This window comes from Neomonachus schauinslandi, chromosome 11 (assembly GCF_002201575.2).
Source record: "Neomonachus schauinslandi chromosome 11, ASM220157v2, whole genome shotgun sequence".
NCBI classification, from domain to species: domain Eukaryota; kingdom Metazoa; phylum Chordata; class Mammalia; order Carnivora; family Phocidae; genus Neomonachus; species Neomonachus schauinslandi.
The window spans coordinates 47,308,748-47,324,922 of NC_058413.1; the positions used below are offsets into that span (position 1 = coordinate 47,308,748).

The window sequence follows — 16,175 nt, forward strand, 5'->3', positions numbered from 1 at the left end:
CTGTATTATGTTTAATTCATTCAGCAAATATCAGATCCCTTTTTTTAGATCAGTGGTTCTCAAACTGTTTTTTTTTTTAATTAACATATAATGTATTATTTGTTTCAGGGATTCAGGTCTGTGATTCATCAGTCTTACATAATAACCCAGTACTCATTACAACACATACCCTCCCCAATGTCCATCACCCAGTTACCCATCCCCCCACCCCCCTCCCCTCCAGCAACCCTCAATTTGTTTCCTAAGATTAAGAGTCTCTTACAGTTTGTCTCCCTCTCTGGTTTCATCTTGAAACAGAAACACTCTTAAGCATATAATAATGCGCTGCAGTGAAGGAAATGATAGTTGTCTTGGCTAGACAGGCTCATGGTTATAAGAGAAATATTTTTTTTAAAAGCCTTTTCTAATTTATAGCTATAAGGAAATACCAATAGGGACAGGAGTTATAAAATATTTAAATTAAATTGAACAAGAAATGTGTAGGGACCTGTAAGGAGAGGAGCGCAGAGGGTTAAGAGCTTGAGCGTATGTCTAAAGTCAGGCTAGCTCAGTTCAAATCCCAGTTCTACTTACTAGCTGTGTGACTTTGAACAAGTTACTTGACCTCTCTGTAACAGTTTTTGTCTGTAAAATAAGAGTAGATAGATATTGCCAAGTTTTTCTTTGTTAATCAACACTACCTGCCTCACCAGCAGTGTATGACAGTGCTGTCTCTGTACATCCTTTCAGAAGCAACCTCAAAGCCAGAACAAAGCACAGAAATAATTAAGACCAGCCACCAAATCTTAACAAATTAAAACTAAGGCTCAAAAGGGATAATGGTATGCTCAGGGTCATATAGGGAGATACCGTGCTGGAGTCAGACCTGGAACCTAGACTTTCTGACTCACTCCTGGTGTTCTCTTTACTGCTGTAAGAATTCAGGAATTCAACAAACATTTTATGAGCATTTACTATATGTGTGACTTTTGTGCTAGGTGCTCAATATCTGTGTCACAGAATCCTTAACACTCTCTAAGATAACTGTTTTTATCTCTTTATTTCCATTTTATAACTGAGGACACTGAATCAGAAAGGTTAAGTAACTTTCCCGAGAAAGTGGCAGGGGAAGATTGGAACTTAGGTCAATTTCCTTTCTGAGCCCCATTTCTTTATATTGTATCTCATACATGCCAATTTCAGATATTTCCTCTTCTCTCTCTTGTTCATTATCCTTTCTAAACCTTCTTCCTTCCTAATGCTCTCAATGCTCTGGAGTTGTTCACACTCATCCTGTTTTGGTTGCCAGGCTAACCTCTGCTTTGTGGACATTGACAACCACTTCATTGAGCTGCCAGAGGACCTGCCTCAGTTTCCCAACAAGTTGGAGTTTGTCCAGGAAGTCTCTGAGATTCTCATGGCATTTGGCATTCCCCCTGAAGGGAACCTTCATTGCAGCGAGAGTGCCTCCAAGCTGAAGAGGCTCCGGGCCTCTGAGCTTGTCTCTGACAAGAGGAATGGGAACATCGCAGGCTCCCCTTTGCATTCCTATGAGCTCCTCAAGGAGAATGAAACTATTGCCCGGCTGCAGGCCTTGGTCAAGAGGACTGGGGTGAGCCTGGAAAAGGTAAGATGCTGTATATGAATTTTTGACAGGTTTGGTCTGTACGAGGGGGCTGTCCTGGTGAAATTATAGTGTGAGATAAGAAAGCACCTAGTCCAGGGCAAGGCTTATTTGTGAGCCTTGGAAGAAGGCTCTTGGATGGGAGACTCTGGATTCAGCTCTGGCAAACATTATCTTAGGAAATGCTATTTAAATCTAAATTTGGATAGCTTCTCACCTGAGCATCAAGGAGAGCTTGCTGTCATTCTTTGTGAACACTATAGCAGAGTGACTTGGAGGGAGGACAGTGGTAATTTTTGTATTCAGACCTCTTCCAAATCCATTGCCCTGTGAGTTTCACGGCAACCTACAGCATGCAGAGCAGGTATTGTTAACACTGTTTTATAGCTCAAGAAACCAAGGCTAAGAGAGCCCAAGATTAAATGTCTAGTATGTGACTGAGCAGAGGCTAGATCCTGGTCCTCCTGAATGCTAGTCCTATGCGCTTTCCAGGCTGAAGTTAGCTTTCCATCTCCCGACTTTGATAAGACTATCAGCTTTCTGTAGTTTTTTTACCCATTTCTTCACACTCCCCCATTCTCACTGTTATTTTTGTAAATTACATATAAGCAGAATGGGCCAATGTAATCATTTTGTTGGGCTGTTTTTTTTTAGTAAAGTGTGAAACATTTCATTTTCCTATTCTATTTAGTTAAGAAAGCAGATATTTTTTAAAAATCATGGCTAAAGAGGAGCAGAGGAATATTTAGAGAGGTTAAAACAGACACAGTAAGGAGAAATTCTTAGGGAGATAGATAAGATCAGTGATGTGGGGGAGAAAATCAAAGAGATGAAGGGAGAGCCAGAATCTGACTTTGTTGCTTTGCATTATCATTTTCTCATTGACTTTCCAGATTTCCTCCTTTCCCTGACCCTTGAGATAAGTGGCAGCTTTTCCTCTATTGCTGAATCTCTGCCCATAATGATCTTATTTCTACTATCATTTCCTGGGTACCTGCAAGTGCCAACACCCTCATTTTTCTCTTGTGTGTGTCAAAATTCCTTTCATTTTTTTTCTTTTGTTTCTTTTCTCCATTTTCTGCGAAGTAATGACCACTGTTGGGGGAAGGTGCGGGGAAGGTAGGAGGAGGTGGGGGACAGATGAGTTGCATTTTTTTGGGATAAAGAAAAAGGTTATACGCTGTGTCTGTCTCTGTCAAATAAATAAATAAAATCTTTAAAAAAAAAAAAGAAAGAAAAAGGTTATATATTCAGCTGTTTTTTCTTTTTTTGTAGCTGGAAGTGCGTGAAGACCCCAGCAGCAATAAGGATCTGAAGGTTCAGTGTGATGAGGAAGAACTCAGGATTTACCAGCTAAACATTCAGATCCGCGAAGTTTTTGCAAATCGTTTCACTCAGATGTTTGCAGACTATGAAGTGTTTGTCATTCAGCCCAGCCAGGATAAGGAGTCCTGGTTTACCAACAGGGAGCAGATGCAAAACTTTGATAAAGTGAGTAATCCTGCTGGAGAGGTGGTGAGGAATGAGAACATGCCAGACCCTCTTGGATATTTAACTGAAGATGAGTTTTCTTGCATTGTATGCTGGAAACAAGTTCATAATCCTTGTGATGTTGATGAAATATCTTGCTTTAGAACAGAGTCCGGGTTATTACCATCAGGTGATTTACCTTGAGTCTGAGAGCTCTCTTAGGCTAAGGTGCACATGCAGGTTGAGCATCAGGATTCTGGGAAGATCGGTTGCCACAGTAGGTTACCTGAGTAAGTTTGGGCTAGTGTGTCAAAGTTTCAGGATGTTTGAAATTATATGAGTGTTAAAAAAAAACAAAACAATGAAGAGATTTTGCTGTTTGCTTTTCGTAAAGACCTGGGAAACTTCAGAGAAAAATTAACCTACTGGATCCCTTGGGTGTGTTGCCTTTGCTGGTTAAGGCTGATACACCTGCTTCGCTCTTCCCTGTCAATGACTGTGTTTCCTTTTGGTCCCACCAGGCATCTTTTCTGTCAGACCAGCCTGAGCCATATCTGCCCTTCCTCTCAAGGTTCCTAGAGACCCAGATGTTTGCTTCTTTCATTGACAACAAAATCATGTGTCATGACGATGATGATAAAGACCCTGTGCTCCGGGTATTTGATTCCCGAGTAGACAAAATCAGGCTGTTGAATGTTCGGACACCTACTCTCCGCACATCCATGTACCAGAAGTGCACCACTGTGGATGAAGCAGGTGAGGCCTTCTTGGTGCTGTCCTTGCCTTGGATTTTGTCACTAAGGTGTCCCTGTGCCTAAACATGCCAGCTTCTCTCCCTGTTTCTGCTTTTGTGTAAATTACTCCCATAGCCTCCCCCTTTTTTTGCCTGGCAAACTTCTTCTCCTTTCACACTGTGTCAGTTAGGAGTGGATCCTGCTATAAGTAATAGAGAATTTAATCAGCTTTGGGTTAGACGGATGGGGGTTATTTTTCTCAAATTAGTAAGAAATGCGGAATTAGTGGTTTTGGTGTTGGCTCAGTTGCTCAGCAGTGTAATTAAGAACTGAAATTCTATCTTTTCACTCAGTTATCCTTAACATATTGACTTTTATATTCATACTTGTTGCCTCATGGTTACAAGAGGCTTTTTATGTTCACATTAAAGGGGAAGGTTGATACCAGTGGTATTTTCCCTCTTGTATCAGAAAACTAAAGCTTTCCCAGAAATTCCCAATAACTTCTGTTGTCTCATAGGCCATGACCATGTTATATGACCACCCTTAAGTGCAAGGGAGGCTTTGAAAGTGAGTATTGAACTGGCTGTAATGTTACCCTGAACAGTATCAGGGCCCTATTAGCAAGAAAGAAGGGGTGAATGAGTTATGATTAGGCACTTGACAGTATTTGCCACAAAAACTTAGGTGAAATGTCTTTTCCTCTGAGGACCTCAGGCTGAGTCCGTGGATTCCCCCTCTGTGCTCCTGTGGTGCTTTGTTCTTGCCTCTTCTCTATAATCTCTATTAGTTTGAGCTGTTATTATTAGGGGAAAATTTAAGAGCAGAGACTATTTACTCATTTTCCTGCCCCTAATCTGCTAGTATTGGCCTAACACATATAGATGTTAAAAGTTGTTTGCTACGTGCGTGATTGAAAAGACCTTTTTGTTCACAGAGGCCCTATCTAGATCAGCTTAGCTAGAGAATAGTCTCATTTGAGGTGTCACGTTAAGTAGTATGTTCACTTCCTTGTGGGTTGTTCAATGTCCTTGTTGGAGCCTTTTGTATATTTTGTTCATTCATTTACCAAATTGTATAATACCTGTTACATGCTCAACATACAGTAAGTGTTCAACAGATATTTACTGGGTGAATGAACGTGCCAGGCATTTTTCTAGGTTTTGAAGATGAAACTGGTGACAATTTAAAAAAATTTTTTTTAGATTTTATTTGAGAGAGAGAATGAGTGCGCGAGTGCATGCACACGAGTGTGAGGAAGAGCAGAGGGGGTAGGGAGTGGGAGGGGGAAAGAATCACAAGCAGACTCTGCACTGAGCATGGAACCTGATGTGGGACTCAGTCTCACGACTCTGAGATCCTGACCGGAGCTGAAATCAAGAGTCGGATGCTTAACTGACTGAGCCACCCAGGCGCCCCAAAACTGGTGACAATTTGGACAGTCCTTTCTTTGTCAAACTTATGTTCTCTAGCCTTCTCTCTTTACCTTTCAACTCTTGTTCCAGGCTTTTCATTAAGATGACATGAGGACATGTTGCCTATGCAAGTGGATTACTCTAACATAGTCATGCCTGCCTCCTGGAACACATCAGGCTTTGTATTCCTGAACCCTGCCTAAGATTTTGGTCCTGGGAAGTTTGATGGAGATTTTTTTTAAAGAGTGTCAATTTAGAGAAACGTCTCCCAAGCCATCAGTTTAAATCAGGACTTCCCAATCTTTTCATGTTGTGTTACACTTGAAAATGATAATATTTGTATATGATTCACTGAAATAAAGGGAGGAGTTTGCGTATAGTTAGAGGCTATAAAATGAGAAGCTCTAGTCACTTGAGGCCTTGCCCATCTGCCGCAAGGGTCTAGGCAATCAATTCTCAGCCCATCTGTAATCCATTTGTTGAACACCAAGCACTGCAGCATATGGATTTAAATTACTCTGGTCTCAGTTGTGGCCAGAGCACATGTTCTTATGGGCTTGTTAGAATGTGGGGTTTAGGATATGGAAGGAGGGTCACCTAACCCTCATTTGTATGACTCATGTCAGAAAAATGGGTGTCACAGACCCTTCGGCAACTCTGTGCTCTGCTCTTAGGAATAATGGCAATATTTTAGGTATGCCCTAGAGAGATGTACTCCAAATATGCGAGAGCAGGGTTCTTGCCACTGGTCTCAGATCCCTAGCCTGGAGGACTAGTTCAGTCACCTCACTCCATCTCACATCTCACACCTCAACTTCTTGAAGCAATCTGATTGGAAAATGGTAAAAACATTAACTGAAAGGATTTTTTTTTCTTAAAATTTTTATTTTTAAATTTTTTATTATTATGTTCAGTTAGCTAAAAGGATCTTTTTGGAGATCTTTTAAAATGCTACATTTAAAAGGGATCTTGATGGCAATCAATTGTTCTAACCCACTAATTTTATAGATAAAGATGTTCCTTTGATTCACCATTGTATCTGCAGGGCCTAGAATAGCACCTGGCACATTTTAGACACTGAATAAGTTCTGTTGAATGAGAGTAAGGGCGGGAAGAAGTGAGGGAGGCCCAAAATGAGAAGGTGACTTGACCTAGGATAACATCAAGACCCAAAGGCTGAGATGTTTTTATATGACTCTAGGAAATACCAAGAGGGTTACCAGCTTTTTTTGTTCATACTCTTTAATTTTTTTTTTTTTTTTAATTGGCCGGCTTGGCTCATGACTCACACCAATCTAGAGGTGCTACAAATATGAGGGCTGGAGGTGTGAGAAACAAAGTGCACATGAGCCTGTTCCTCCTCCCAACCTGTAGGCAGGCTCCCACAGATTGGTCCAGGTTATGAACCCTTCAGGGCTCACTGTGCTCACAGGTGGGGACCTGCCTTATTCTTTAAAATTTTTTTTTTTTTAAAGATTTTATTTATTTATTTGAGACAGAGAGAATGAGATACAAAGAGCATGAGAGGGAGGAGGGTCAGAGGGAGAAGCAGACTCCCTGCCGAGCAGGGAGCCCGATGCGGGACTCGATCCAGGGACTCCAGGATCATGACCTGAGCCGAAGGCAGTCACTTAACCAACTGAGCCACCCAGGCGCCCTATTCTTTAAAATTTTTGAAGTTTAGGGGTGCCTGGGTGGCTCAGTTGGTTGAGTGTTTGACTTCGGCTCAGGTCGTGATCTCGGGATCCTGGGATCGAGCCCCAAGCTGGGCTCCCCACTCATCAGGGAGTCTGCTTTTCCTTCTCCCTCTCCCTCTAACCTTCCCCTCAGCTTGTGCTCTCTCTCTCTCAAATAAATACATAAAATATTAAGAAAATATTTTTCTGGGCACAGCTGGGTGACTCAGTCGGTTAAGCGTCTGCCTTCTGCTCAGGTCATGATCCTGGGGTCCTGGGATTAAGTTCAGCAGGCTCCCTGCTCAGCGGGGAGCCTGCTTCTCTCATTGCCTGCCGCTCTCCCTGCTTGTGCACTCTCTCTCTCTCATAAGTAAATAAATAAAATCTTTAAAATTTTTTTCTGAAGTATAATTGACCTATAAGAAAACTGCACATACTTAAAATTTTGATATATGTTTAAATTTATATCAAGAACAAGCAAATACACCCATCACCCTCAAAAGTTTTCTCATGGCCTTTTGTAATACCTCCAACCTGTCCCCTCCCCATTCTCTCCCCAAATCCTGAGGCAACCAGTGCTATGATTTCTGCTACTATAGAGTTTTCATTTTCTAGAAGTTTATATAAATGGAATCACACAGTATGTTTTTGTTGTTGTTGTTTTTTAGTTTGGCTTCTTTTACTCTGCATAATTATTTTGAGGTTCATTCATTCATATTCCCTTTATTGCTGAGTAGTATTCCATTGTATGGCTATTACTGAAGTTTGTTTATTTACCAGTTGGTAGGCATTTGGGCTATGAACATTTGTTTACATGTTTTCCTTTCCCTTGCATAAATACCTAGGAGTGGAATGACTGGATCATGTGATATTTGTATGTTGACTTTTTTAAAGAAACTGACAAATTGTCTTTCAAAGTGGTTGGTTGTACATTTTATATTCCCACTAGTAGTGTATGACAGTTATAGTTACTCTACATTGTTGCCAACATTGAGTATGGTCAGTCTTTTCCATTTTAGCCATTCTACTGGGTTTGTAGTAATACCTCATTGTGGTTTTGATTTGGGTGTTCCTGATGACAAATGATGTTGAACATTTTTCCGTCTGCTTATTTGCCATTCATTCATTTCATCTTTTCTGGTGAAGTGTCTCCCCCCCCACCTTTTTGGGGTTTTTTTGTTTGTTTGTTTTTTGAGTTTTGAAAGTTGTTTTTATATTCTGGATACAAGTCCTTTATCAGATATATGATTTACATATATTGACCCTACTCTGTGGCTTGTCTTTTTGTTCTCTTAACAGTGGTTTTTTTTTTTTTTTTATTTTTTTTTTTTTTAAAGATTTTTATTTATTTATTTGAGAGAGAGAGAATGAGAGAGAGCACATGAGAGGGGGGAGGGTCAGAGGGAGAAGCAGACTCCCTGCCGAGCAGGGAGCCCGATGCGGGACTCGATCCCGGGACTCCAGGATCATGACCTGAGCCGAAGGCAGTCGCTCAACCAACTGAGCCACCCAGGCGCCCCTTAACAGTGGTTTTTTTAAGAACAACATTTTAAATTTTGAAGAGGACTGAATTATCAGTTTTTTAAAAAATGGATCAAATCTTTAAAAAAAATGGGGTGCCTGGCTGGCTCAGTTGGTAGAACATGAGATTCTTGATCTCAGGGTTGTGAGTTTGAGCCCCATGTTGGGTGTAGAGATTACTTAAAAATAAAATCCTTAGGGAGAAAATGGATTATACTTTTGATATTATATGTAAGAAATTTTTGCTTAACCAAGGTCACAGATTTTTTTTTCTATCTCTTTCTAGAAGTTTTATGTTTTCAGGCTTTATATTTGGGCCTATGATCCATTTCAAGTTAATTTTTATAGATAGTGTAAGCTAAGGATCCAAGGTCATTTTTTCCATGTGGATATCCACTTGTTCCAGCATCACATGTTGAAAAGAATATCCTTTTTTTTTTTTTTTAAATTATGTTCCGTTAGCCAGCAAGGACTATCCTTTCTCCAGTAAATTGCCTTCTAACCTTTGTCAAAATATCCGTGATCTATATACATGTGGGTCTATTTCTGGATTCTCTGTTCTGTTTCATTAATCTTTTAGTCTCCATTTATATCAGTACCACATTGTCTGGATTACTGTAGCTTTATATGAAATCTTGAAGTCAGGTAATGTTAGTCCTCCGACTCTATTCTTCTTTTTCAAAGTTGCTTTGACTATTCTGGGCTCTTTGTATTTCATATATATATAGGATCAGCTTACCAGTTTTCACAAATAATCTTCTGAGATTTTGATTGAAATTGCCTTGAATCTATAGATAATTTAGGGAGATTTGACACCTTAACGTTATTGAGTTTTCTGATCCGTGGACATGGCATATCTCTCCATTCATTTAGGTCATTTAGGTCTTCTTTAGTTTCTCTCAGCACTGTTATATAGTTTTCACTGTGCAAGTTTTGCCTATCTTTTGTCAGATTTATCTTTTAAGTATGTCATATTTTTTGGTATTTTAATTTCTGATTGTTCATGGCTAATATTTAGAAATACGAGTTCTGTATATTGATATGTGCCCTACAGCCGTACTATATTATTTCTAGTAGTTTTTTGTTCATTCTAGCAGATTTTTCTACATAATCATATTACCTGCAAATAGTGATAGTTTTACTTTTTCCTTTTCAATCCAGATGTCTTTTCTTTATCTTAACCATATTGCACTGGCTAGAACCTTTACTACAGTGTCAAATAGACGTGGTGATAGTGGACATTGTTGTCTTATTCCTGATTTTAGGGGAAAGCATTTACCATTAAGTATGATGTTAGCTGTAGGTTTTTCAATGGATATCTTTTTTTTTTTAAGATTTATTTATTTATTTTGAGAGAGAAAGCAAGCAAGCATGTGGAGGGGAAGGGGCAGAGGGAGAGGGAGAGAGAGAATCTCGAGCAGACTCCCCACTGAGCACGGAACCCAACATGGGGCTCAATCTCGCTACCCTGAGTTCATGACCTGAACTGAAATCAAGAGTTGGATGCTTGACTGACTGAGCCACCCAGGTGCCCCTCAGTGAATATCTTTTATTAGATGGATATTTGTTTCTGTTACTAGTTTGTTGAGAATTTTTATCAGAAGTGGATGTTGTATTTTGTCAGATGCTTTTTCTGCATCTGTTGAGGTAATTATACGGTTATTAGATTTAGTTTTTTAATTTGGTGAATGATGACATTGATTGATTTTTGAATGTGTAAATCAACTTGAATTCCTGAAATAAGCTGTATTTGGTCATGATGTATTATCCTTTTTGTATATTATTGGATTAGATTTACAAAAATTTTGTTTAGGATTTTTGCATCTATGTTCATGAGGGATATTGGTTCATAGTTTTTTTTGGTAATATTTTGGTCTGATTTGGTATCAGGATAATGCTAGCTTCAAAGAATAAGTTGGCAAGTATTCTTTCCTCTTCAGTTTCCTTGAGAGCTTGTGTAACTGATACTATTTCTTCTTTGGATGTTTGGCAGAATTCATCAGTGAAGCCATCTGGGCCTGGAGTTTTTTGTGGGAAGGTTTTGAATTACAGATTCGGGGATCTGTGGCTGGCTCAGTCAGTAGAGCAAGTGACTCTTAATCTCAAGGTTGTGCGTTCAAGCGCCACACTGGGTGTGGAGCCTACTAAAAAAATAAAATAAAAAAAAAACTACAGATTCAATTTTTAAAATAGATACAAGGTTATTCATATCTGTTTCTTCTTAAATGAGCTTTTGCAGTTTGTGTTTTTCAAGGAATTTCTCCATCTAACCTATTGTTAAATTTGTTGACATTAAATTATTTGAATATTCCTTTATTAATATCCGTAGAATCTGTAGCAATGTCACCTCATTCCTGATAATGTTCATTTGTGTCTTTTACTTTTTATCCTGACCGGACTTTTTTTTATTAGTTTTACTGATCTTCTGGAAGAACCACTGTTTGGATTTTTAATTTTCTCTGTTTGCTGTTTCACTTATTTTATTCTGGCCTTTATTTTTTCCTTTCTTGTATTTGCTCTGGATTTAATTTCCTTGTCTTTTTCTGGTTTCTTAAGGTGGAAGCTGAGGTCATTAGTTTGAGACCTTCCTTTTCTAAAATAGGTATTTAGTGCTGTAAATCTCCTTTCGAGTAATATTTTAATGACATATGCTGATATTTTGTGTTTTCATCTTTATTCAGTTTCAGAAAACTTTCTCTTTTGATTTCTTTTTGACCCATGAGTTTTATATAGAAGTGTGTTACTTAGTTTTAAGATGTTATTATTGATTATTGTGGTCAGAGGACATATTTTGTATGATTCAAATGATCTTAAATGAATTGAGACTTACTTTATGGCCTAAAATATGGTATATTTTAAAAAAATATTTGACTTATTTTTGTTGTTCTCATCCAGAGAAAGCAATTGAACTGCGTCTGGCAAAAATTGACCATACTGCGATTCACCCCCATTTACTTGACATGAAGATTGGACAAGGGAAGTATGAGCCAGGCTTTTTCCCTAAGTTGCAGTCTGATGTACTTTCCACTGGGCCAGCCAGCAACAAGTGAGTCAACCCCAGGGATTCCCTGATCCAGCTCCCTAACCAAGGTGGTGAGGGCTATCCAGTATCTGGGCCTGAGCTGATAGAAGACTCCTGGAATTTTGTAAAGCAAATATGGAAAAGACCCAGACTGTCAGGTTGTTCACTTGTTTGAACAAGAATACGGTGACAAAGTATAATTAATTCCTGTCTCTACTCTGCAAATTGGGGTAGCTCCACATGCCCAGAAGCTGCAGAAAGCCAGGCTGCAGATAGGTTGCAGTCATCTCTCAGCTAAATTCCATACCATACCTAGCTAGCATTGTATCTTCAGTAAGTGGTAATTGAAATAATTGGAGTCTGAACTGAAAGTAATTACTTTAGTAGGGTTGCTCTTTTTTAATTACTTTTGGAGATGAGTGTATCAAAGCCCAGACAAAGTTGAATGAGTATAGTTTTGGGTCTGCATATGAAGTGTTTTTGTACATGTTTTAAGAGAGCTATGTCTATGTTCCCAGGTTTCTCTTGCCTAGTCACTGAGGTCTAAGCTCCTTTTCTTCAAGGTCTCTGAGCTATCTCTGGTGACTTTTTGGTGGTTTTTCTATGCCCAGTGTTGTTCCCTAGATGTCCAGGTTCTCTCCTGTCAGTAACTTGACTTTACTTTTTTAGTGCGATGTTCATAATTTGCCTGCTTGGATTCTGTCAGGTGGACAAAAAGGAATGCCCCTGCCCAGTGGAGGCGGAAAGATCGGCAGAAGCAGCACACAGAACACCTGCGTTTAGATAATGACCAGAGAGAGGTAAGACACCTTAAGAGTGACAAACAGTGACACTATGACTATTTTATACTCTCCTTCTCTTTCCCATTTCCTTGGCCTCTGATCTAATTCAAATGTCTTAGCAATGACCTCTCCCCATAAAGAAGGGTTAATACTAGGGTTAGTTCTTAATACCTGATACTGGGCCTTGGTTATGACATATCCAGAATGTACGATGTTCTGCAAGTGACAGCTGGCTATTAACCATGTAGATCCTCTCCCTGAGCCACACCCTGTTTGTAGCCCCATCAGGAATGATGTCTTGCTTAAGAAGAGAGCCTTTCACTGTCCTTTCAGTACTCAGTCATGTATGATCTCTGGGGAGTGTGATAGGAACCTCAGAAGATAAGAGTCTGAAATTTGGGAGAATACTTTTAAAATTTGTGAGGCTTTTTGTGTGTGTAGTATGGTAGTAAAGAAGTTAATTCTGTTAGAGTGAGAAGGAAGAAAAGCTGGACTTGAGTTAATACTGTGAATCACTGGGGAGTAGGGAGCTTTTCTTCTATTTTTTATGTATCTTAATTTAAATCGGGTAATCTTGACTTTTTTTCTTAGAGGTACAAAAGAGAGGAATGTTATCATCAGGTGCCTGGGGATTAGGGATTCCTGAATTGACCTCCTGAGTTTACCAGCTGAGTTTCTTAGCTCTACTGTAACTTGTTCCCAGTGAAGTTTCTAGTTCTAAACCTCAGGATGGAGACCCTGCCTTACTTAGTTGCAGAGAAGTTGTGAAAATGGAGCTTCACCTTCAGAGTCCCATTTCAGGAACTTCTCTTTGAGAAAAGACCTTGCAATTTACATTTTATACATTTAAAACCTGTTAAAGCATATTGTTTTCAAATGTGTCTGGCACCTAAGTGAATGGGAAAACAAATACCATTTTGTCTTTGCTGTTTTTTAAAGGAATAAATTAGAATTGCAGGGTATGGTTATGAATTTTTAACTGCTGATTTAAAGAATATGATTGTGCTTAGACTTTTTATGAAGGTGGCATAAGGGATTTGGGGTATTGGTGTTATTTTAGAAGTGTCCCCTGGGTCTTCCACCTCACCTCCATATTACTTTTTTTAGTAGTGTTTATTGAGCATGTTTTTTTGGTCAAATCACTGTAGTAAGCACTCTGAAATAAAAAGATGATAGGGGAAGTAGGCTTGTCCTCAGGGAATACCAGTTTATTAAGGGAACAAAGTCAGGTACACAAATAACTTTAGTAGAACAGTCTTTGGAAAGGGCCATATGAGAGGCAAATCAGTGTTTGATCTCTGATGATCAGAGCTCAGTTCTACCTGGCGTAGTATTCAAATAAGACCGAGGGAGCCATCATCTCTTTAAGCCTCAAAGGATGATGGGATTGTGAGAGAGACAAATAAGAGCATTCAAGTAGAAGAAATGGAGGATCAAACGCTTGGTAGTTGTTGTGTAATGGAGGCTGTGGACAGAATACTTTGGAATAAAGAGGTACAGGAGAGGAGGTAGGTAACAAACTAGGAGGCAGGTAGCAGTAGTCCAGGTGAAGGAATTGAAGCCTAACCTTGGGGGTTGGTAGGAGGGGCAGATTGAGGACCAGAAGATAGAATGGACAGAATTGTACTACTGGAAAGTCTAGGGTAAAAATATTGGTTGCGAACTTGCGCTGCTGATAGGATGTCAGTGCGCAGTTCACTGAATTGATATGAGCTCTGTGTTAAAACAAATAGCATATGGAGAATCACCAGCACATTGTAGAAAAACAGAAGATGCAGTTGTTGTTTTGAATGTGCACTCTTATTTTCCAGGCCCTAATTTAGCAAGGCTATACTTCATGATAGTAAGGGTAGATATTTTTGATATGGGCGGAAGAGTTAAACTCCTTGCAGCATGGTGGAGAAAATGAGTTTCTCATTAGTCCTTTGAAATTTGAGTGGGTTTGTACACTGGGCTATACATGCTGCAGCCATGTGTTAGCTATGCGTTAGCCATGTGCTCTTTACCTCTCCTATCATTAAAGCAAAGGTAATTACGGTACTCATGAAATGCCTTACATCAGAGAAAACTTATCATATTGTCTTAGTTTTTCTTTTTGCTGCAAGAATTGCATTTTAAGCTTTCCACCTCCAACGGTAAGCGTAAGAAAGAGGCAGTAAGAAAATGTGGGGTGATAGTAGTGCCCTCTTCAGGCTCTCATTAGTACTGGTCACTGTGGTTTGTGTGCATGGATCCAAAGAGCCTTTGATTTTTCTGTTTGCTGTAGAAGTACATCCAGGAAGCCAGGAATATGGGCAGTACCATCCGCCAACCCAAACTGTCCAACCTCTCCCCATCAGTGATTGCTCAAACCAACTGGAAGTTTGTAGAGGGCCTGCTCAAGGAATGCCGCAACAAGGTGAGCTATGGTTGCTCGTGAACGTGTGCTCTTTTCCTTGGCAGCCAAGGGGAGACCACATCTGGGCTCTGACCGCTCTTCCTTGGCTTTAAAAATATTGTTAATATAATGGGATAGTACTGATTTTAAGATCCTGTTAACTTGGAATTAGGTGTATTTGTTTTAAATAAATATACCATTACTGGAGAGCAGGCACACTTTGCTTGATATTAATTTAATATGTATTTTTTAAAACTGAGAGATGGATGTAGTTTTCAATTTTAGACATCTTACATTACTTACATGAAATCCTTGTAGTTGAATTGTCTTCAACACATTAATCTTACACACATGAAAATGTTTTTGCCTCTCTGTTTTAATTTGATAGCAGTAATATCATTATCTAGACACAAGAATTTACTGGGTGCCAATTATGTGCCAGGCCAAAGTGTGTTGTTCAGTTTAAGCTTATTGTTGGGATGTTTTTTCAATTCTGCAGACAGTAATGTTTTTAAGCTTTATTGAGGTATACTTGATATACAAAAAATTACACATTTTTTTTTTAAGTAGACTCCACACCTACTCATGACCCTGAGATCAAGACCTGAGCTGAGATCAAGAGTGGGTAGCTTAACCAACTGAGCCATCCAGGTGTCCCTACACACATATTTTTATTTATTTATTTATTTATTTATTTTTAAAGATTTCATTTATTTATTTGAGAGAGCGAGAGACAGCGAGAGAGGGAACACAAACAGGGGGAGTGGGAGAAGGAGAAGCAGACTTCCCGCCGAGCAGGGAGCCCGATGCGGGGCCCGATCCCAGGACCCTGAGACCGTGACCTGAGCCAAAGGCAGACGCTTAACGACTGAGCCACCCAGGCGCCCCCTACACACATTATTTTAATGTACACATTTTGACAAGTTGGACATATGCATACACCCATGATACTGTCACCATAATCAATCTATCACTACACAGATCTGTCACTTCCAAAAATTTCCTTATGTTATTTTGTGGGTTTTGTTTGTTTTTGTGGTAAGTATACTTAACATGAGATCTATTCTCTTAACATATTTTAAAGTGCACAATAATCTATTGTTAATAGGTGCTATGTTTAAAAATAGACACTTAGATCAGTGGAACAGAATAGAGTCCAGAAATAAACCCAAGATTATTTGGTCAATTATTTTTATTTATTTATTTTTTAAAAGATTTTATTTATTTATTTGACAGAGAGAGAGATAGCGAGAGCAGGAACACAAGCAGGGGGAGTGGGAGAGGGAGAAGCAGGCTTCCCGCGGAGCAGGGAGCCTGATGCGGGGCTCGATCCCAGGACCCTGGGATCATGACCTGAGCCGAAGGCAGACGCTTAACGACTGAGCCACCCAGGCGCCCTATTTGGTCAATTATTGGCAAAGGAGGCAGGAATATGCAATGGGAAAAAGACAGTTTCAACAAATGGTGTTGGGAAAACTGGACAGCTACACGCAAAAGAATGAAACTAGACCACTTTCTTACACCATACACAAAAATAAACTCAAAGTTGATTAAGGATCTAAATGTGAGACCTGA

The 16,175-nt window shown here is 39.5% G+C and overlaps 1 protein-coding gene across 5 annotated transcripts in view; it reads left to right on the forward strand.

Moving 5' to 3' along the window:
• The window catches only part of DENND5A (DENN domain containing 5A), a 98,481-nt gene that overhangs the window by 58,937 nt on the left and 23,369 nt on the right, over positions 1 to 16,175 (forward strand). For 3 of the 5 annotated variants that reach the window (XM_021685297.2, XM_044919852.1, XM_044919853.1), the window contains 6 exons: positions 1,289 to 1,606; positions 2,879 to 3,094; positions 3,595 to 3,829; positions 11,315 to 11,465; positions 12,148 to 12,241; positions 14,490 to 14,621. In XM_021685297.2, coding sequence (XP_021540972.1) covers positions 1,289 to 1,606; positions 2,879 to 3,094; positions 3,595 to 3,829; positions 11,315 to 11,465; positions 12,148 to 12,241; positions 14,490 to 14,621 — 1,146 coding nt within the window. The remainder of the gene's footprint in view (positions 1 to 1,288; positions 1,607 to 2,878; positions 3,095 to 3,594; positions 3,830 to 11,314; positions 11,466 to 12,147; positions 12,242 to 14,489; positions 14,622 to 16,175) is intronic. The other 2 variants (XM_044919854.1, XM_044919855.1) reach the window with 1 other exon arrangement.